A 22007-nucleotide genomic window follows, 5' to 3' on the forward strand; every position below is an offset into this window, starting at 1 on the left:
TGGACTGGCCTGCTCACCCCCTTGCTGTCTCCTACAAAGGCAGAGGGAGGCAAGCAAAAGCTGGTGCCATCTTCTCCCTTCCCCCTCACAAGCTGCCTTTATCAGAGTCAGCAGCATGGTCGGGAAGGAGGGTGCAGGGGACGCTGCTACGAAACAGCCTCTATACACAATGGCCCAGGCTTGCCACAGACGGAAGTTGCTCCTCAATGGCAGGCCCTGTCTGCAGGAGGTGTGAGCTCCCTAACAGCCGTTAGTTCGAGTTAACTTCCATAACCGCTACGCATGCAAACCGCTAGTTCGAACTTAATTCAAACTAGCGGAGCGCTTAATTCGAACTAGGTAAACCTCATTCTACGAGGCCCAACGTTTAGTTCAAATTAAGTAGTTCGAATTAAGGGCTGTGTAGCCACTTAATTCGAACTAGTGGGAGGCTAGCTCTTCTCAGCTTGCCCTGGTGGCCACTCTGGGCACAGCCAGGGAAACTCTTCTGCCCCCCTCCCGGCCCCGGAGCCCTTAAAGGAGCATGGTCTGGCTACGGTGCCCGTGCCAGGTGCAAGCCTGCCAGCACCCAGCCAGCAGACCCTGTACCTGGCACAGCACAAGCCAGCCACCTGCTGCCACCCAGACCTCCACCTCTTCCCAGGACCAAGCTGGCGGCTCCCAGGAGCCTGCCTGGGGCTGCAAGAGGCGGGCGCCCGCCTGGTCTAGTGCAGAGATCATGGACCTCATCCAGGTTTGGGGGGAGGCCTCCAACGTCCATGACCTCCGCACTAGGCACAGGAAAGTGGCCATCTAGGGCAGGATAGCTTCCAGCCTGCCACCAAAGGCCACATGCAAACCCAGGAGCAGGTTTGCATGAAAATCAAGGTGGTCCAGTGAGACCCCCGACCTTGAGCCCTGAGCTTAGAACATAAAAACATAAGAATGGCCGTATTGGGTCAGACCAAAGGTCCATCTAGCCCAGTAGCCTGTCTGCCGACAGCGGCCAACACTAGGTACCCTGGAGGGGATGGACCGAAGACAATGACCAAACCATTTGTCTCACGCCATTCATCTCCAGCCTTCCACAAACAGAGGCCAGGGACATCATTTCTGCCCTCTGGCTAATACCACTCCATGGACCCAACCTCCATGACTTTATCTAACTTCTCTTTAAACTCTGTTATAGTTCTAGTCTTCACAGCCTCCTGCTGCAAGTAGTTCAACAGGTTGGCTATTTGCTTTGTGAAGAAGAACTTTCTGTTATTAGTTTGAAGCCTGCTACCCATTCATTTCATTTGGTGTCCTCTAGTCCTTATATTATGGGAACTAATGAAGAACTTTTCTTTATGCACCCTCTCTACACCACTCGTGCTTTTATAGACCTCTATCATATCCCCCGTCAGTCTCCTGTTTTCTAAGCTGAAAAGTCTCAGTCTCTTTAGCCTCTCTTCATATGGGATCTGTTCCAAATCATTTTAGTTGCCCTGAACATTTTAGTTGCCCGTTTCTGAACCCTTTCCAAGGCCAAAACATTTTTTCCGGGGTGAGGAGATCACATCTGTACACAGTACTGAAGATATGGCGTACCATAGTTTGATACTTCCCCTCCTCCTTCTTCCCCTGGCTTTCCCTTTCCAGCTCCCTCCTCCCAGGTTTCCCCTTCCCCTCTCCCACCCTCTCTCTTCCCCTCTCCCACCTCCTTTTCCCAGTCTCCCCAGAGGTTAATCCCCCCTGCCAGTTTTGTTAAAGAGAGTTTCTATTTTTGAACACGTGTCCTTTATTTTGTACATCAGGAAGGGGGGCTAGGTAGGGGTAAATGGAAGGAGGTGAGGGAGGAATGGCGTACGAGCCCCCAATGGGGAGGACTGGGGTGGCTTTGTGGGCTCCTCGGGGTGGAAACTCTCTTGCAGCCCCCCGATTGACACCCTACCCCCCCGGATGGCAGCCTGCAGCAAGTGCTGCCGGGCTGATGGCCGAGTGCTGTGATGTGCTGAGTGAGGGCACTCACGGCACTCCAAGCCAGGACTGCTTTGCTGTCCCTCATTGAGGTAGACAAGCAAGCAGGGAACCCTGAGAACTGTCTGTCCGGGGTGGGGTTTGGGTCCCTTTAAGCACAGCCCTCGGCTAGCAGCAGGTCCACGCTCTAAGTCCTAACCTGATGCCCTGCTGGCACTGCTTCCGGCCAGCCTTAACTTCGGTTCAGGGTCCACTCAATGTGGACATGCTAGTTTGAATTAGCAAAACGCTAATTTGAACTAGTTTTTAGGTCTAGATGCACTAGTTCGAATTAGCTTAGTTCAAATTAACTAGTTCGAATTAAGTTAGTTTGAATTAGTGCTGTAGTATAGACATACCCTGAGGCAGCAGCATAGGGGTGGCAGTCAGGAGCTGGGAAGCTGGTTTTTGAACTGGGTCCATTTGTAGACCAACTCCCACGTACCACCTTGAGTTGCTGCCTCTATTAGGCAGCAGCACAGGTTGGCAAGGGGGGATCCCTGAGAGTGAGGCCAGGAGCACACTGGCTGCTGGCCCCACCACCAGGGACTATTGAATAGTCGTGTAACTGCTAAAATTGCATGCGGTTACATGACTCTTCAATTACACACTATCTAACTTCTAATTTCTAGGGGAATTCATATATGGTGTATTTTTCATACACTGGGAATAATCAATGACTGCATACACAGAATATTACAGCGGCGAGGAGTCCTGTGGCACCTCATAGACTAACCGAAGTGTTGGAGCACAAGCTTTCGTGGGCAAAGACCCACTTCGTCAGACGAAGTGGGTCTTTGCCCACGAAAGCTTATGCTCCAACGCTTCGGTTAGTCTATGACAGGGGAGTCCAAACTTTTTTCAAAGAGGGCCAGATTTGATGAAGTGAACATGCGTGAGGGCCGACCATTTTGCCTGACATTCTTTGAACCATTAAAATTAAATGCAAATTAACTATTTTATGCAAAGTTTATTGCAAAGAGCATACTTTTCATTTCGTCACATGGATGACAAATCTAAACAGGTGTTAAATCACTCTGCCTTCCATATCTGAAGGCCAGATGGAAAAAAAAATCCAGGAAGCTGAAATATATGTCAGGAACATTGTAAAGTACATTACATATTATTGGTAATAAAGGTTGTCTGTCAACTTTTAAGTTCAAAAAATATGAACAGGAACATAACACCAAGTATACATGTTGTGTCCAAATATATTTATAACTGATTTAGACCAACTGACATTAACTGAGATTTTACAATGTATTCATCTCAATACATATGGATTCGTTGGGGGCCTTAAAAGCTAGATCTTGCCAAATTACCTGTGGGGCCATATTAAACCGGAACACGGGCCGCAATTGGCCCGCGGGCCGGACTTTGGACATGCCTGGTCTATGAGGTGCCACGGGACTCCTCGCCGCTTTTGCAGATTCAGACTAACACGGCTACCCCTCTGATACTTGAGAATATTACAGGTTATTACTATTGTACATTTAAAATTATAGAAAAAATGGAATGATACTGGATTACTTGGCAGATAGTCTGTAATCACGCCATGAGGAAGTTATAATGCATTCCCATGACAGAGCAGAATTAAGGCTGTACTTGCAATCTGAATTGTGGCATTTCCTGGCTTTTTAATGCATCTGTGATACCACACACGGTTGTTAGTTTAAATTACTGTATTTGTGAATAACATGGTAAAGTGGCTAGCAAATAATTAATCTCATGGAACATCAGGTTTTACATTAATAAACAAATGGGAACATACATAGTTGAACTCCTTGTTCTAGTAGTGCAGGCTGATGTCCCTTTTTGCCTTCTGTTTATTTTAAAGGTTTTTTTAATGGTTTTAATTGTCATTTAGCATCAGCAAATAAAATACGATAAAATAATAAATGCAGAACTGTTGTTAAGCTGCCTGCATAGTACACCAGCGCAATCATATTATATTTTTGCAACCTCCTGTATCCATTGTTTCTCCTCATTTGTAATATTATGGTTACAAACAGATTGGTGCTGGGCTTGTCATTTTTCTCTTTTAAAGTGTCATGTACTAGAACTGTATAAGTAACTTCTTCCACCAAATAAATGCTTTTTCTTCCTCTTAACATGTTATTTTGAAGTATCCTTTCAAGTACCTTTCGACATCATTGAAATCTTTCTCTTTGTCCAGCTAATGAAAGAGTGATTTTTTTCACAATAAACATAAATAACCCTTTCCTTAAAAATTCCAAGAGATAAAGCAATTTTGAAAGAGAATTTTTAACCTTTGAAAGCACATGAGCTTGTTCAGTATGCAGGGCACAGACTAGTAATCTTAAGTGTTGATGAAAGATGGAAGTTTATCTTTTTTCACAGAAAGAGAAAACAATGATTAGATGCAACCTTGATGAACAAGCAACTGACACTGCCAGAAATGGAAAACCCCAACAAAATCCTGCTTTGCTTTTAATAATAATCTAATTTGGAGCCCCCTTACTTTTTGCTTTTGTGTTCGCTTGTCTGCTTGAATTCGGGTGTACTAAGTGTGTCTGAAATACAGGAAGCATAAGATGCTCTGACATCCATCAGCACTTTATTTCTATGGCACTGAGTGGACAGAAGGTGACCTGATATGATCACAACCTGTTTAACACAATTTTGAATGAGAATTATAGCACTGAGAAAGTTTCTCTAGAAGGGGATTAATCTAATTTGTCAATTTTCAAGTTCTTATAGTGGACTCTGAAAATAACTTTTGGCCTCAAATGTTTCATGTTTGTTTAAATTTCAAAAGAGAATTTTAATTGTGTTGAATTAAATACGTTTATGTATTTCTTGACATCGTTAGCTATTTTGTGTATATATGCTTGGATTTTAAAATTGTTTGTCTCTAAAATATCATACGTGCCATGCATTTAGTCTTCAATGAAGTTAAAGAGCTTTGACTTTGAAGAAATTTGGTTTAGAAATAACAGAGAGCGTATTGCTTAAAATATTCTATAATGTGATTACTATTATGCTGTCTCTGTGTGTAATCCTGGTCTTTAGGACGTTGATGAGAGTTTTGCTTATTTACTTCCATATGGTCAAGATTTCATCTTAAAAGGCATTTCATATTTGTGAATTTATTACCTTTATTAAATGATTTCCCCAGAGAAGAATCAAGATATCAGTGTTCCATTCATTTTCCATGCAGTCTGAAAACAATTTTTTAAAATCTAGCAGAGATGTGTAGTACAAAGTGACAGTAATTCATAACTTGTATATAGGTTGTTCATATGATTCTTAATCTGATGTGAGAACAAACTGCAATTCTACAGGAAAATTCAATCTAATGGTGTATGTGTTATTGGAATATTTTTAGATTCTACTATTAGGGTGTATCTAGACTACAGGGTTTTGTCGACAAAAGTGGACTTCTGTCAACAAAACTATACCTGCGTCTACGTTGCCATTGACTTCTGTCGACATAGCGTCGACAGAACTCAGCAATTTTGTCGACAGCTGTAAACCTCATTCTGTGAGGAATAACGCCTTTTGTCGACAGAGTTCTGTTGACAGAAGGCGTTATTGCATCTACACTGTCCTTTGCGTCTACACTGTCATGTCGGCAAAGTGGCTTGCTTTGTTGACAGAACTGGATGTAGTCTAGATGCTCTTTGTCAACAGAAGCTTTGTCGACAGATACAAAAGCCTGTAGTCTAGACGTACCCTTACAGTGTAATGGAGTTAGGCCCTAAGGCAGAAAGGGCCATAGAGAAGTTCTCCAGGTGGCTAGAGTGGCACGCAGGAAACCAGACAATCGGGGGCCAGGAGGGAATATATAAGAAGCTGAAGGACTAGAGGCAGCTGAGTTATAGCTCAGGCCTGTAAGGGAGAAGTGTGAAGGGCAGGAATGGCCGGCAGAACCAGGGACAACTTCCAGTGGAGCTGTTGAGAGACAGATGGACCTGAAGGGTAAAACCCTGAGCTAAGGGTGAAGGAGTTGTCTCCAGGAGGGGACGCTCTAGAGGTACCAGTTTTATTCAGAAAGAGGCAACAAACTGAGGGAACAGCATCAATCAGAGACACTCTACAGAGGGTATTGGGACGGGCCCCTGTGAGAGGCATACCCCGGAAGGGCTTTGTGATTGCACAAGGAGTGTGACTCGGCCAGAGGGCTGAGTAGCTGCAAGGCTTTTAAAACTGAAGCAGTGCAGGAACCTGCACTTGGCCAAATGAGGGTGCTCACTTGAGATGCCGATAATCTGGTTTTACCTACCTGTAAAGGGATGGTGACATACTTTAAAAATATGTTTTATTTATTTTCATGCTGTACTCAGTGAAATCTCTTCCTGGAAATTAGAAAATAAAACTTGAAGTATGTGTGAGTCTGTAAGTGCAAGCAAGATTTTTTTTTTTTTTTTTTTTTGAACAGCAGGTGTCCGCCTGGGTCACACATGCATTCTGTGGTGTCTCGCGCTCCCATAGTAGGGCATAAAGAGTGGGACAACCACAACCCTCCCCAGTTCCTTATATTCAACTGTGACAGCAGGTCAGAGCCTGGTGACTATCCAAGTCACTAGTTCTTAGTTTTAGCTACCCATTCTCAGATATCTCCCTACAGACCTTTATTACTCTCTTTCTCTTCCACATATGACCACGGTGATCAGTATTGACCCATCTGGATGGTTAGACGCCCCGTGGACAGACTCCACCTTACAGGACTACTTAACATGACAAATTCTAAACCTGTGGGCTTCCAAATCTGTCTGTCTTGTGATGAATTAACTCCCCTAAAAGACAAGCACAGCAAATGTTTCTTCTATTTCGGAGCATTCTATGTACTGAGTAGATGTCCGGTGTGCCTATCATTCTTCTTTGGGACATGTGAAATGTCTTGAAACTCCATGAAGGTCTCATCATACACTGAGGGGATGAGTTCTGCAAGCAGTTAAACCAGTCTCATCCAGCAACCTGTCTAGCAGATGAGCAGTGCCAAACGTGGGCCTTGGGAAAAGACCTGGCACTAGTTCTGATGTCCCAGACACTGAAGCCGACCATGGCATAATCAGCACTGACGCCAGCACCAGTGATTCTGGTACCAAAGTCTGGTATTGAGTTTGGAACTCACTACACTGTACTCACATAAGGAAAGGCCACCTGGAGGCTCTAGAGATGAAACAGGCCTCACATGGTGTCAAGTATGGGTGGTGATCAGCAGCCCCCAACACAGACTCACTCCTCTGGTAGTAGTGCCAGTGGCAGTGATGCACCTCTCATTGTCAATGCCTGCGCCCCTGAGAGATCTGTACTGGTACCAATACAAGCCGCAGTATATACATTGGTGATGCCCTTAAAGGAGGTGCATTCCTCAACACCATCACCATGGCAAATGTTCTGCCCCTCTTCAGCGATCTCTGAGGTTAGGTGGACATTGCAGGGAGATCTGCAGCTTTCCCCTCAGGCTTGATCTGGCCAATCACATTCCAATTATAAGCCCTCCTGGGCCTATTTGGAGAACAAACTCCCCACCAGCATTTCTGGTGAGACCACTCAGAGCAGGGGTTTTCAAACTTCGGTCCAGGACCCACCAGGGAAAGCCCTTGGCGGGCCTGTATCACTTTGTTTACTCTAATGCTCGGCAGCCACAGAGCCTTGCGTCTCCTCATTGGCTGCAGTTTGACATTTCCAGCCAAGGGGAGTGGCAGGGCTTCATAGCTTCATGTGGAGTATTAGAGTAAACAAAGCGGCACCAACCTGCCAGGGGCTTTCTTGGCAGGTCTGTGACCCACGTTAGATACCCCCTGACTTATAGCACAAGGAAGAATCAAATTTAGGGAAAAAGCAACATCAGCATCTTACCTTCAAAGAAACTAAAGTAATGTCTAGTCAGTGAATGAATCAGCATCCCCAGCACTGGTACTGCCAGATGACTGTCTTTTCAGGAGATTGTTGAGGATTGCTGAGACTCTGGAGAAAGAGCTGTCAGTCAAAGCAGAGAAATCTTGCAAGCTGTTTGACATCTTGTCAGTTTCTAGTCTAGCCAGGATCACTCTCCCCCAGGGCTTGCTTGTTGACTTGACTTTCTGGTGAAAAAATTGTACTTCTTTGCCTTCTTACAGCTGTGTGGGGCTAAGTGCCAGATCAGATCTTACTGGTAGGGTTGAGAGATACTTTTAGAAAAAATCCTGAACATGGTGTGGGAAAAATTGGTTGAGCAAAAAGAGAAAGAAAAAAATCCACCAAGGGACCAAACTTGTTGCGGGGGGGGGATGACCCGCCTGACACAGCAGGGGAAAAATGTCCCTGCCAGCCTTCCGACCGAGAAAAACAGAAAATACCGGACATTTTGCATGTCTGGTATTTCTGGTTTTTTTTTTTACCAGACAGAAGACGCAATTACCGGACTGTCTGGGCGAAAACCGGACACCTGGCAACTCTGCTTACTGGCAGAGTGTGACTTTTTAAACTGGGACAAAGCAATGCCTTTCCTCTTGAAGCTTGTGCATGGCAACAGGGAAGAGGTCAGACACATAATTGAGGCTAAGTGGTGGCTAATACATCCACATAGGTTAGTGGTCACCACCCAGTAGATCAGGATCTACTGGTAGATCCTGTAGCCTCTGACATGATCCTGACTGGTTTGATCAGGAGGCTATCAAATGCCAGCACTTCAGCTGCCCCTCCCTCCCCAGGAGCCTCCTGCTTGCTGTGCAGAGTGGGGGGAGGCAGAGCAGGGGTTTGCAGACGTCAGTGTGTCCCTCTTTCCCGTGTAGCTCATCTCCACAGAGAAAGGATCCAAGGGGACATGACAGGGCTCTGAATGGAGGGAGCTTGCTGGCTGCTGCTCCTATGACTGAACATGTTCAATATACTTCGAGGCAATGCAAGTCTGTCACTTTCACACACTCTTTCACACTCACCTCCTGACCCAACAGCTACTTTTAGTGGTGGTGTTAATACTATTACTTCATTCAAAAGTGTTATTTTAGGTTTTTCACTGGTCTTTGTGGTTTGCTGTCCAACCTAGTGGCACTTAGACCACTTAGACTATGTCTACACTCGCAGCTTCTTGTACGAGAAATATGCAAATGAGGCTACGGGTGGCATATTTCTGAGCCTCATTTGCATACCTAATAAGCTGCCATTTTTGCCGAAGAGGCTCTTGTGCCAGAAGGAACTGTCTACACTGTCCCTTCTTGCACAAGAAAAACCCTCTTGCGCAATGCCGTTATGCTGAGGCAGTATAGACAGCTTCTTTTGGTACAAGAGTCTTTTCTGCAAAAATGGTGGCTCATTAGGTAAGCAAATGAGGCTCGGCGATATTCCATATTTAGCCTCATTTGCATATTTATTGCGCAAGAAGCTGCGAGTGTAGACATAGCTTTGCAGAGAAAAAGAACGAGATTGGTCAACAGCCTTAGCTGAGGGCCAGCTGGCTTTTAGTTCAAGCAGTAGAGGCCCATGTACTAAACTCCAGAGGTCTCAGGTTCATTTCCACCTTTTGGCATTACATGTGCATTTCATAATTTTTATTTCTCTCTTATGCTTAAATTTAATTTGTTGAGTAGTGAGTTCTAAAATGCCACGCCTGTCATGGCTGAAGTAATTATCCCCAGGGCAATTTCTTTTTCAAAATATATCTAGGTTTTTTATTTCTAGGGGTTGTGCGCATCTTGCACATTACCTCGATATTGGTGCACATAACAAAATTCATGCCTTCTAGCTGAGGACTGGAATATTGGCTGGGAGTCTCTTGGAATCGGGCCAATTTTCCAGAAGCTCCTATAGCCAAATGAGAAATTTCCACTAATAGTCTGGCAGCACAGCAGGGCTAAGGCAGACTCCCCCCTGCCCTGGCCTTGCACTGGTCCTGGAAGCAGCTGGCATGTTCATGTGGCCCCTGGTGGTGCTGGGGCAGGGAGTCTCCACATGCTGCCCCTGCCTGAAGGCACTACCTCTGCAGCTGCCATTGGTGGGAATGGAGAACCAAGACCAATAGGCGGCGAGGGGGCAGTGCATGGAGCCACTTGCCCTTCCTTCCCTGTAAACCCCTGCTGGATATGCAGGCTGCTTTCTGGAGTGGCAAAGGACCAGGATGGAGGTGAGCCTGCCTTAGCCACCCTGTGCCACCACCCGGGAGCTGCCTGAGGTAAGTGGTGCCCAGCCAGAGCCCATATCCTGAGCCTCTACCTGAGCCCTGAGCTCCTCCTGCACCCAACCCCCCCCCTCCAGAATCTCCGTTCTGCACGCCAATCCTCTGCCCCAGTCTGGTGAAAGCGAATAAGGATGAGGGAGGAAGGGGGCTGGAGCGAGCAGGGCTGGGTCTCACAGAAGGGGCATGAAAGGAGATAAGACAAGAGTATTTGGATTTGAGGTAAATCCTGGATTGCATTTAAATTTAAATTTTGTGCTTAAAAAGGTTGGAGACCACTGTTATAGGTGGTGATGGATAGCTCTTCTCATGCTATAACCACAGGGGCATCCAGAGCGGTTTCCATTGTGGCATAGCTGGGCATTGTGGGGAGTTGGGCAGAGGTATAGATGGAAGAAGTGACCTGGTGAACAAAGTAGACAGCTATATAGGAAGCCAGGAATTTAAATCCACCCTGCAAAGAAACTTTTCCTTCCTTTAAGGACATTTTTTAAATGTAAGAATTAAACTTTGCCCCCAGGCTGGAGTGCCACTTTACTGACCACTCAGTTACTTTTAACTCAGTCCTTTCAGCAGAGCTCATGCAGAGGGTCAGGAAACCAGTGGTAGCAAAACTCAGTGTTGTTGTCATGGAACTTATCACCTGTACAGCTGAATTTGGTGCCGCAAGAATTGCTGATTCTAGTCACGTCTTTGTTAAATTTCGCTGACAGTGTAGGATACATTGACTTCTGGAGAGCTTTATTTAAATGTAAAATCATTCAGATTTGATGCTAAAAAGACTTAAATCTTAAAAGGGACACAAATCTTAAAGTAAAAAATGTATTCCTCGCCCCAACAAAATATCAGTGCTGTGTTTAGTTGATGAGAAATGTGTTTATGCTCCTGTTCATTCAACATCTGGAAGATACTGGTAACTATTTTCTAGAACTGTTTCTATTTGCTTCCTTTCTTTTTTGTAGTTGAATCTCCATCTCATAATTTGCCTATCACAGGACATTTTTATTATTGTTTTTTTCATTTTCTTAGTTATTAAAATGAATACAAAAGGACAATGGTCTAGGGTTTTTTTTATTATAGTAATAGTCTTGGATTTTTGCCTAAAGCTAAAAATTGTTCCTTTCATCACACATAAACAAGAGTCCAGAAATAGTAACTGAAAAAGCAAAGGAAAAGCGGTCTGTGCATTCTTTTCTCCATTTCCCAATCATTGGTGTTTTCTGAACTTCTGAGAGCATGCTCGGGCGTTGTCTACACTTACAAGTTTAAAGTGCAACTGTGGCAGGGCTTTAAACTGAAAGTGTGGCCACCACACAAACACTGGGGGAGGGATTTCCCAATGTTCTACATAAACCACCTGCACAAGGGGAATGGCTATTCTGGTGTTGGCTGGGAAGCAGAAGATCTAAGTTCTCGCCCTGTGTCCACAACAAACTCCCTTTGTGATTTTGAAGTCACTCTGTGCCTCATTTTTTCTACCTGCTTTAGAGAGCTGGCAAGTCTTCATTAATGTTTGCCTAATGCAGGGGTGGGGAATCTCTTTTGGGTTAGGGGATGCTGACTCACAGAAAAGTCAGTTGGGGTGGGGAGCATAGACAAGTGAGAAGCAAAAAAGAAAAACTAAACCCTCCCTGACTGAGAAGGAGAAAGACACTCCCCACATCACCTTCACATGCCAGAGCCTAAAGGGGACTAGGCTAGTAGATTTTGTGTGCTCCACGTAGGACAGCGGGAGGGCTGGCGTACCAGAGGAGGCTCCACAATGCTGGGAGGAACCCCAAGCCTTGAGGGCCAGATCCATTCAAGCCAGGGGGGGTTGCAGCTGGCCTCTGGACCTTAGGTTCCTAACCCTTGGCCTAATGTTCTGAGATCTTGCTTCGTAAAATTATTAGTATTCTGATTGGGGTGAATTTGGGGTGATGAATAAACAAAAATGAGAAAGGATACTTGATATTCACCCTAGCTCTTGTATGTCTGCATTTTGCTGTGTGAATCATTGTTTCTGAAAGATTGTATGCAATATTTTTCTCTCCAGCAGGAAGTGGTTTCTTTTCTACTGTGTAGTAAGGAAAAAGTGGCGAAGGATAGAATTATCAGAGTTTTGCTGAGCAATGTTAGAAGTGTTTGTCACTGATTCTATGAAGAAATAGGAAGTACCTATATTATTTTTATGAATATTGTGCTTGCTTCTCTGTGTGTGTTCATAGTGGGTTACTTGCTAAGGAATTAGATCAGAAGGGGTTGTTATGGAAAACAAGCAGGGACAGATAAACAGTGGCCTAGATCAGAAGCATCCCAGCAAATAAACACAATAGTCAGATTCATAACTATGAAGAAGGTACTTCTCAGACTTCACCCTGGTTACGTAGTGCTTTTGCTGTGAGACACTGGACATTCAAAGGCACTGATCAGTTAAAAACTATTCCCTTGAGAAAAGGAGGTGGGAAGTTGACACAGACTGATGAGAGTCTGTGGTCTGCAGCAAGTAGGTTGTAACTTCACAGCCAAGAGAACAGGATGGCTCAAACCTAAGTAATGTTTGTGTATGAGCTTGAGTAATGTCAGACAAAAGTAAGACAGTGTGCACGTAGATCTGTTATTTGAAACCCATTTTTGGAGAGCTGTGCACCTTTTGGCAATATCAGTCATACTTTGTTTTGAAGAAACTGGTGGGTATAAACAGCCACCCTTTCATCCGAGCTAAATAAAGGAGCAGTTAAATGCTTCTTTGTTTAGTAATAGGTGGGGGGAAAAAAGAGGCCACTACTCAAAACACACACTTCATGCCAAGACCAGCCAGAGGTTATGTCATGCTGACTGAGGGGTTTCCTGAGGACTGATAACAGCAAATGCTGGATGCAGAAGCAGCTGGCTTCACTTCTCTCTTCCCCTTCTGCAAGAGTAGTGTTCAGGATCACTCTGCTCTCTGTCTTCTGTCTCCATCTCCAGCAAAATGCAAGTAGCCAGGGGCTGTTTTGTTTCCTGCTGAACTTCTGCTAAAGGAGCCAGTGATGTTTGTGCCATCCTTTCCTTCCTTTCTCGCTTCCTCCCTCCCTTCCTCCAAGGGAGGAACCAATGACTTACCAGTCCAATTCTGTCCATGAGCTTGGAATGCACTAACTTCATCCTGTGTTCAGCTCATTAATGTTTGTTGTTTCTAGGTCATACATATATTTTCCCTTGAGCTAAACTCAAAAAATCATTTGTTTATTTTAGTATATAGTCAGTTACTCACCTGTGATTAAAAAGAATCTGGATACCAAAATATTTTTCTCCCTAATTGTTTGGGTGATGTCCTCATTACAAAAAAACTGTTTTAAAAAATTCCTTAGGAGTCTCTTGCTGGAGCTAGGGTAACATACACTGTATTTGTTCTTAAATAGTGCATATGGACTCTTTGGAGCATGTGCCCCAATATATCCCATAACTATTTTTGACGTAGATGTCACACATGAGTGTGACAAGTTGGACCCCACTTTTTGGGTGCCACTGGACTCCCACTGAGCCTGTCTTACCAGCCTGCATTTCTCTTACTCTGTGCCACTGTGACAGGCTCTCTAGTCCTTTTCCAGTGCGTGCGCACACGTATGGGTAAGGACACAACCAGCTACAGAATCTCACAGATTCTTCACTTGGGGAATTACCCAGCCCACTACACCCTCTGGAATGAAACCCAGGATTATATTGTCTTGTGCTGTAAAGAGATCTACCTAGCGCGAGCATGTGAAATTCACCCTCTCCCTCAATGCGGAGGCAGATGTGCACAGCTCTTCCGCCTCCCCCCCTTGTGAACTGCACAAACTAGGTTATAGTATAAATAAGAAATAAGATTATTAACTGCAAAAGGTAGATTTTAAGTGATTATATGTGACCGAAAATAGATAAAAACTGATTACCTTAGTAAATAAAGCTTGCAGACTAAGCTTCACACACTAGATAAAATAGATAGGATATCCATTAACGAATTCTCACCATGAGGGATAAACAAGCTGGCAGATTCTTAAATTACAAGCTGTCTTAACTTTTCCAGTTTTTCATAGACAGGAATACAGTCCTTCTAGCCTGGGGCCATCACTTCTGATAGTTAAATCCTTGTTCATCAGATGTTTCCCAGTGTCTTGCAGGAAGAATGAGGTACCCCAGTGATGTCAATGTCCCCTTTTTAAAGCTGCTTCCCACTTGCTGGAAAGTACTTTTGTTATGACTTGAATCAGACACTTCCCACTGTGTAGTGATATCTTTTAGAGGTTTTTAATGTACACCATTTCTGAGCTAATCCTTGTGTTTGTGCATTTCTTCTGATAGCCGTTAACATTGTTTGTCCTTTTTACTGTTGTACCTGAAAGGCTGGTTGTAAGTGTTTTCAACCTCACAACATGTTTCAGTAACATATCAAGCCAAATTTCGTAACTTCACATAAAATGGTAGCACATACAACAAGACATTCATGTCTAGCAGATCAAAACTTTAGAATGATACCTCACAAAGTGTACTTTGTGCAAAACGTATCGCAGTTACATGATAATGGTGCATACAGGCAGTCCCCGGGTTACGTACAAGATAGGGACTGTAGGTTTGTTCTTAAGTTGAATCTGTATGTAAGTCGGAACTGGCGTCCAGATTCAGCCGCTGCTGAAACTGACCGCCAGTTCTGACTTACATACAGATTCAACTTAAGAACCCCAAGCGTCCCCAAGTCAGCTGCTGCTGAAACTGATCAGTGGCTGATTCCAGGAAGCCTGGGGCAGAGCAACTCTGCCTCGGGCTTCCTGTAGTCAGCGCTGGTCAGTTTCAGCAGCGGCTGACTTGGGGACGCCTGGGGCAGAGCAGCTGGGGTGCTGCTGGGTTGCTCCAGTAGCACCGCTCCTCGCTCCTTGGCGCTACTGGACCAACCCAGCAGCACCCCAGCTGCTCTGCCCCAGGCGTCCTGATTCAGCCACTGCTGAAACTGACCAGCAGCGGCTGAATCAGGACCTGGGGCAGAGCAGCTGGGGTGCTGCCGGGTTGGTCCAGTAGTACCCAGAGCGGCGCTGCAGGACCAATCGGCAGCGCCCCAGCTGCTCTGCCCCAGGGTCCACAACAAAAGCCTGGGCTGCTGGGGGGGGGCACACTAGCTGCGCCCCCCCCCAGCAGACCAGGGACACGGGGAGCAGAGCCGCAGCGGCAGCGGGGTGCTGCGCCTCTGAGGCTTTGCTCTGGCAAAGTCTCAGAGGCGCAGGACCCCGCCGCAGCTGCGGCTTCAGTCCCGGTGCCCCTGGTCTGCTGAGGACCGTCTCCAGCAGACCAGGGGCACCGGGACTGAAGCCGCAGCAGCGGCGGGTTCCCGCGCTTCTGAGGCTTTGCCAGAGCAAAGCCTCAGAAGCGCGGGAACCCGCCGCTGCTGCAGCTTCGCTGCTGCAGCTTCGCTGCTGCAGCTTCGCTCCCGGTGCCTGTGGTCTGCTGGGGACCGTCTCCAGCAGACCAGGGGCACCGGGACTGAAGCCGCAGGTTCCCGCGCTGCTGCGGCTTCAGTCCCGGTGCCCCTGGTCTGCTGGAGACAGTCTCCAGCAGACCAGGGGCACCGGGAGCAGCTTACGAACGGGGCTTTCTCGCCCCGGAGCTCGCAGGCAGCAATCCGCCACCTCGACCTCCGAGGCGAGAAAGCCCCGTTCGTAAGTGCGGATCCGACCTAAGTCGGATCCGCGTAAGTCGGGGACTGCCTGTATTTAGTTGTCAGAGTATCACAATGAGGTTTTGATACAGTAATATATACTTTTCTAAGTGTGTGGTGATGTTTGTAGCCATTCTTCACCCCACTTGCCTCTACAACTACTACCCTTTAATTTCTCAGCCCATTGAATACATCATCTGCAATTATTCTATACAATTCCTTTCTTCCAGTTCTGTCCAGGACCATCTCCAGTCTGTCTTCTACACATTGAAGTGCACTGAAACTGCTCTTGTCAGAGTCTCTAATGAACTTGTCCTAGCCAAAGCTCTGAACCAGCTGTCCCTCCTCATCCTATTGATCTGTCTGCTCTCCTCCAGACAGGGAACCATGCTCCTCTTCTTGAAATCATTTCCTCCCTTGGCTTCTATGACAGTCCTCTCCTGGTTCTGATCCTCGCTCTCCAACTGATCTTTCAGTGTATCCTTTGGCGAAGCTGCCTCATTTCCCCCTCCAGCGTTCTTTCTCTGCCCCCATTTTTTCTTCTTCACCTAGTAACTGGACAATCTCAACCACAGACAAATTCAGGTACCATCTCTGTGCCTAGTGACTGACAGATCTACTTCTCAAGAATGTGTGGCTATCAGCTCTGGCACAACAACAGAGCCAAATCTGAGCTCTTAATTTCCCCCCAAGTCCTCCCCAGCACTTCTTTTCTCAAGCATGTGGGCCAATACCACCATCCAACCTGTAACTCGGATCAGTAACCTGGGCACCTTCAACTCAGACCTCTCTCTATTTTCTTGTGCCCAGTCTTTGTCTAAATCTTGCAAATCCTTTTAACATAACATCTCTATGATACAGCTTTTCCTAGCCATCCCTACAGAAAAAACTCTCATCCATGCTTTCGTCATTTTGGTTACTGCAATATCCTTGTCTCTGGCCTTGACAAATGCAATGTTGCATCATTAATACCAATTCAAAGTGTTGCTGCTACAAGGATCATATTCCTAACCTGACACTTCAGTGACATCAACCCTCTCTTTGAGTTCCCTGCTCTACTGTACCAAACACAAGCTTGTTTGCCTTTATTTCAAAGGCCCTTCATGGCCTATCCCCCCCACAACTAGCATCTCTCATTCCGTGCCAAAATGTTAACTCCTGGCTCCGATCAGCCCAGGATGCCAGCCTACATTAACCCGCTTGTTAAATTTTCAAACAAGCAAAAACAATCTTTTTGCTATTGCCATGCTACCCTTCCTCCATGAGAGGAAATCTTAAAAACCCACAAACTCCCTCATTAGCCTCCCCAACACGCTCCATACGGCCACTAAAGCATGGTTAAGCTGTTGGTGCTCTAATGTCACTGCCTGCCTTGCAAAGCAATATTTATTATCTCGTCGTTTTACTGCATCATCTGTCTGCATCTATCCGTTGTCTCTTGTCTTATAATTAGACTTAAAGTTCTTTGGGGCAGGGACTGTCTTTTTGTTTTGTGTTTGTACAGCACCTCACGTGCTGGTTCTCAACCTGTGGCCCATTTAGCAAACAGCTGCAGCCGAGCTATGTGCTTTAAAAAAAAAATCCAAAAGTTGCTGCTCCAGTCTGACAGGGTGGGGCTGAGTGAGTGGGAGACAGCATCAGGCCGCCCTGCTGGAGGACTCCTGCCACCAGGGAAGGCTAAGCAGCTTCCTGTGGCAAGGGAAGAGCTCAGCAGTTCAGTGCAGGCGGCCCTGCTGGGCAAGTAGATCCTGTATGATCCCAGCGCTGCTCCTGCTCCAGCCTGGCTGATCGCACCTGAGCAATCCAGACACAGTCAAATCCTGGGGGGCTGGTGAGTATGGTCAGGGAGCCGTGGAGGGTGGCTCTGGTAGTGAGGGGATAAAGGGTTGTTGCGCGGGGTGCTGGGCAGCATAGGCAGAGGAGCTAGAAGTTTGGGGGCTCTTCCAGCACCCTCAGGTTTTACAAAGGCCTTCACTCCTGGCTTTGTATCTGGGACTCTGTGGAGTCATCTCTGGGCAGGGGCAGCTGGGCATATAGGGGTCTATGGAGGGATCTTTGTAGGAGGACACTGGGCACAGGAGTCGGGGGAGGGGTTCAGACAGGCAGGCAGATGTGGCACATAGCAGGGGCCTGTGCTCAGGGAAGGGGCACATTGTCAGTGAAGTGCTGGGTAGGCCAGAGTCTGTCTGGCACAGAGTTTCTCAACCTGCGTCCCACAATGATAAATTGGTTAAGAACCACTGTCATAGCACATTAGGGTTCTGGCCCATGACTAGGTGCCATGGTTATACAAATAATAAAAGTAGACAGGTGCTTGACCACAGATATTACAAGACTTTCCAGGGGAATAACTTTCTTGTGGGTCAGAATAATATATTTACAGAATTAAAATAATGGACCTATAAAGAGATTGCTGTCAGTGAAAAAGACAATGGTTGTGCTGTTCCTTAAGGTTAGCTGTCTACTCCTGATGATGCTACATTATTATACTGCTTGGTGAACTAGATAATATTTCTACTCAAAATGATAAAAAGGGTCACTGTCAACTTAAAAGGCACATTGATGTGTGAAATTTGTTTGCTTGTTACACTTAATACAATTATGATAGAAGGAAATTATAGATTTCCCTCCCCCCCCCCCCCCCCACCGACATTGTTTCTTTATTTAGCAGCACTTTTTACTAGTCAGTTTCCTTTTATAATCTGTTTACCCATTCTGGTTTTGTTGGTCTTTCATACAGCAACATTGAAGAGGAAAATATTTTGTAAAGTAAGAAAATGTGACTAAATATCACAATAATTGGTAGGGGGTATTTAGGGTAGAAATATTACTTTGAAATCTTTTTACCTTTTTCTTTTTTCTCCCCCACCCCTCAATCTCTTGCAGACTGACTATTGTGAGTTGTCCATGTCCCCTTTTATGTAATTCCCCGCTCTTTTTTTATAATGATTTCTGCATTGTTGCTAAAGCTCTAACTGGGAAAATAAAGGTTTAAAGAAGAATAATTTATTTATTTCAGACTGTTGGGAAGAAATTACCTCCAGCTACAGCAACTCAGGAGCCAACGAAAATAGAAATGGACAGCAGAACCAAGAGTAGGTCTCACTATTTTTGCTTTATTTTTCTCCTTTGCACTCAGAGCTATTGAGTCTTTTAGGAAGTCTTGAATATTTTTTCTTAGGTTTTAATTCGAGCAATTTTCTATAGGTCTGAAAAATAATAAAAGCAAGATTTCAAATATATTTAGCATGGAGCTTTGAGTTGGCAATGTTTAAACAAGCCACTTTGTTTCAAATACGTTTTTGAATTGTTTTTGCCCTGATAATTTTACTCCCATCTCTCTGCCTCCAAAAATCAAATAAAACTATGTCATCCACCCTTAGGCTGAAAGCGCTTTTAGATTAATCAGATATGAATGTGATCCAGCTTCAAACTGCAAATTGTAGGTGTGTTGTTACTATTAGTGCATTTTCTACATGCTGCCTATTTTTGCTTTTTGGTTTTATCTCTAAACTATCCCATTAGGTGATAGAGTTTATGTAAGAAACAAAATAATCCAACAAAATAAAATCATTTAAGTGTGTATAATTCATAGCTACCTGAAAAGGGCTAAAAGTAATAATTAGGCCTCTCGGGAAGGTCACTACTTAATCCAGTGGAGATGTATTTAATTATCACACAAAGTATATTAAACACAAACTGCTTATATTATAGTCTTTTTGTGTGTGTGTGTGTGTGTGTGTGTACTTGTGCATGTGCAGTAAAAAATATAATTAAATGTATTGGGACCTAAGGGGAGGTAGACAGAAATAAGGGGGAAAATAAAGCCTGAATTAGCAAATAAATTGATTTGAAAATGAAATTTACTATTTATAGGTTAAAATTTTTCTTCTCTGAGCCACACCTGAGGCACTTTATTAGATGTTCTCCACTTATTCCCTTGATATCAACAGAGATCTCAAGGGACTAATGAGAAATAGCTAATAAGAAATCTGCAATAGAACAAATAGGAGACTATGGCTCATAGAAATTAGAGCTCAAAAAGAATGACCATGCTAGGGATGTAATAGTGTAGTCAATTAACCAATAAGCAAAAGCTTATTGATTAATGCTCTAGACTACACACATTCTTCCTGAGCCAGTAAATTTTTTTAGCAGGCTGGCCTGCAGCCTTCCTCAGTCCCGGCTTGCACCGGGTCCAGGACCTACCCTGGACAGGTTAGATAAACATTTGTCAGGGATGGTGTAGACAGAGCTTGGTCCTGCCTTGAGGGCAGGGGGCTGGACTCGATGACCTCTTGAGGTCCCTTCCAGTCCTATGATTCTATGATACCCCCTGCTGCAGCTCTGCATTTAAAGTGTATTAGGAGTCAGGTGGACAGGCAATCTGGCTCAGTTCTGGGTTGCACCGGATCCAGAGCTCAGGCCTCCTTCTCTCCTAGATGGACTTTTGCAACTCTGCACTGCTGCCTCTGTACAGCCTTACAACATATACTACTCAATTATTTTCAGTTTTAAAATGAGCCAAAAACTTGATGTTTCCACTGCTTTCCTTTTGGAGTCTGTCCCCTAACCTCAAAAGCTCTCCTTGTTAGGAAAATGTTCCTAATTTATAGATTACATTTTCCTATATCTTCTTTCATGTAATGATTCCTTTATATCACTTGAACTTCCCAACACAGTTCCTTTCCCTCTTGAAGTTTCTACCCTTCAGATACTTGTGGGTAATTAACATCTTCTCCTAAACCTTAGTAACCATTTAGCATACAGGCAATGCTGAGTTGTATAGAATTACTTATAGCAAAGTAAAAGGTGGTGAAAGTTATCAGTGATCCGTGGCTAATGGGAGCTGCAAGCAGTGTACCTGTGGACATGCAGGTAAATAAAATGTCCAGCAGCCCTGGTGAACCATGTCCAGCTAGTTATTTCCCACCCCAATGTAGACATAGATTTTAATGCCAGAAGGGACCATTGTGATCATCCTGTCTGACCTGCACATTGCAGACCACAGAACCTCACCCACACACTGCTGTAACAGATTCCTAATCTCTGGTTAAGTTACTGAAGTCTTTAAATTGTGATTTAAAGACTTCAAGTCACAGAGAATCCACCATTGACTCTAATTCAAACCAGCAAGTGATCTCTCTTGTGGGGAAAGCAGAAAAAACAAGGGCTCTGCTAGTTTGACCTGGAAGACAATTCCTGGTGATCAGACAATGAGCATGTAGGCAAGAATCACCAGTCAGACACTTGGGAAAGAATTCATTGTACTAATTCTTCTCTCTGGCCATTTGGAGATACTTGCTACTAGCAATCACAAATGGGCCACATGCCAAGATAGGCAATCTTCTCATCCCATCCCATGCATAAATTTAGCCAGGTAAGTCTTGAAACCAGGTAGATGTTTGGACCCTTTGAAGGCTGTTCCAGAACTTCTCTCCTCTGATGGTTAGAAACCTTCACCTAATTTGAAGCCTGTACTAGTTTTTGGATAATTTATATCCCTCTTTCTTTTGCCCACACTGACCCTTAACTTATATAACTCTTCTCCCTCCCTGGTGTTTATCATTCTGCTGTATTTACAGAAAGCAGCCTTCATTTGTTTAGGTTAAACAAGACATGTTTCTAAAGTCTTCTCCCTTAAGGTGGGTTCTCATTCTTTTGATCATTCCAATAGTCCTTCTTCTCTTCTCCTCAATTTGAATTCATCTTTCTTAAACATGGGAGACCAGAATTGCATACTGAATTCCAGATGAGGTCTCACCAGTGCTTTTTATAATGACAGTAATGCTTTCCTGTCTCGACTGGAAATACCTTGCCTGATGCATCCTAGGTTTGCATTAGCCTTTTTCATGGACACATCACATTGGTGGCTCATAGTTATCCTGTGACCAGCCAGTACCCCCAGCTTTTTCTCCTCTCCCTTCCAACTCATAGGTCCCCAATTTCTAGCAAAAATTCTCATTGTTGGTCCCTAAGTGCTTGAATTTGCACTATTTAATTTCATCCAATTTGTTTGTCCAGTTTTTACAGTATCCAGACCTTCTTGTGTGATACAGTAAAATATGCCTTAGTGACCACTTCTGAAGAGAGACCATCTGTGACAAGTGACTCCCCGCAGAGGCCACAGCATGTGTTCCCCCTGATTTAACTTTGAAGAGGGACCACTTGTCACCTGTGACCAGCATCCATATTTTCTTACACCTAGCCATAAAAACAAATCTGAAGGAGAAATGATCTTCCTTACTTCTGTGCTGC

General features: G+C 44.8%; 1 protein-coding gene across 8 annotated transcripts in view; it reads left to right on the plus strand.

Moving 5' to 3' along the window:
* Positions 1 to 22007, plus strand: part of SH3KBP1 (SH3 domain containing kinase binding protein 1) — a 328394-nt gene that overhangs the window by 200379 nt on the left and 106008 nt on the right. For all 8 annotated transcript variants that reach the window (XM_075913646.1, XM_075913587.1, XM_075913595.1 and 5 more), the window contains one exon: positions 18769 to 18844. In XM_075913646.1, coding sequence (XP_075769761.1) covers positions 18769 to 18844 — 76 coding nt within the window. The remainder of the gene's footprint in view (positions 1 to 18768; positions 18845 to 22007) is intronic.

Source organism: Pelodiscus sinensis, chromosome 1, assembly GCF_049634645.1.
Source record: "Pelodiscus sinensis isolate JC-2024 chromosome 1, ASM4963464v1, whole genome shotgun sequence".
NCBI lineage: Eukaryota > Metazoa > Chordata > Testudines > Trionychidae > Pelodiscus > Pelodiscus sinensis.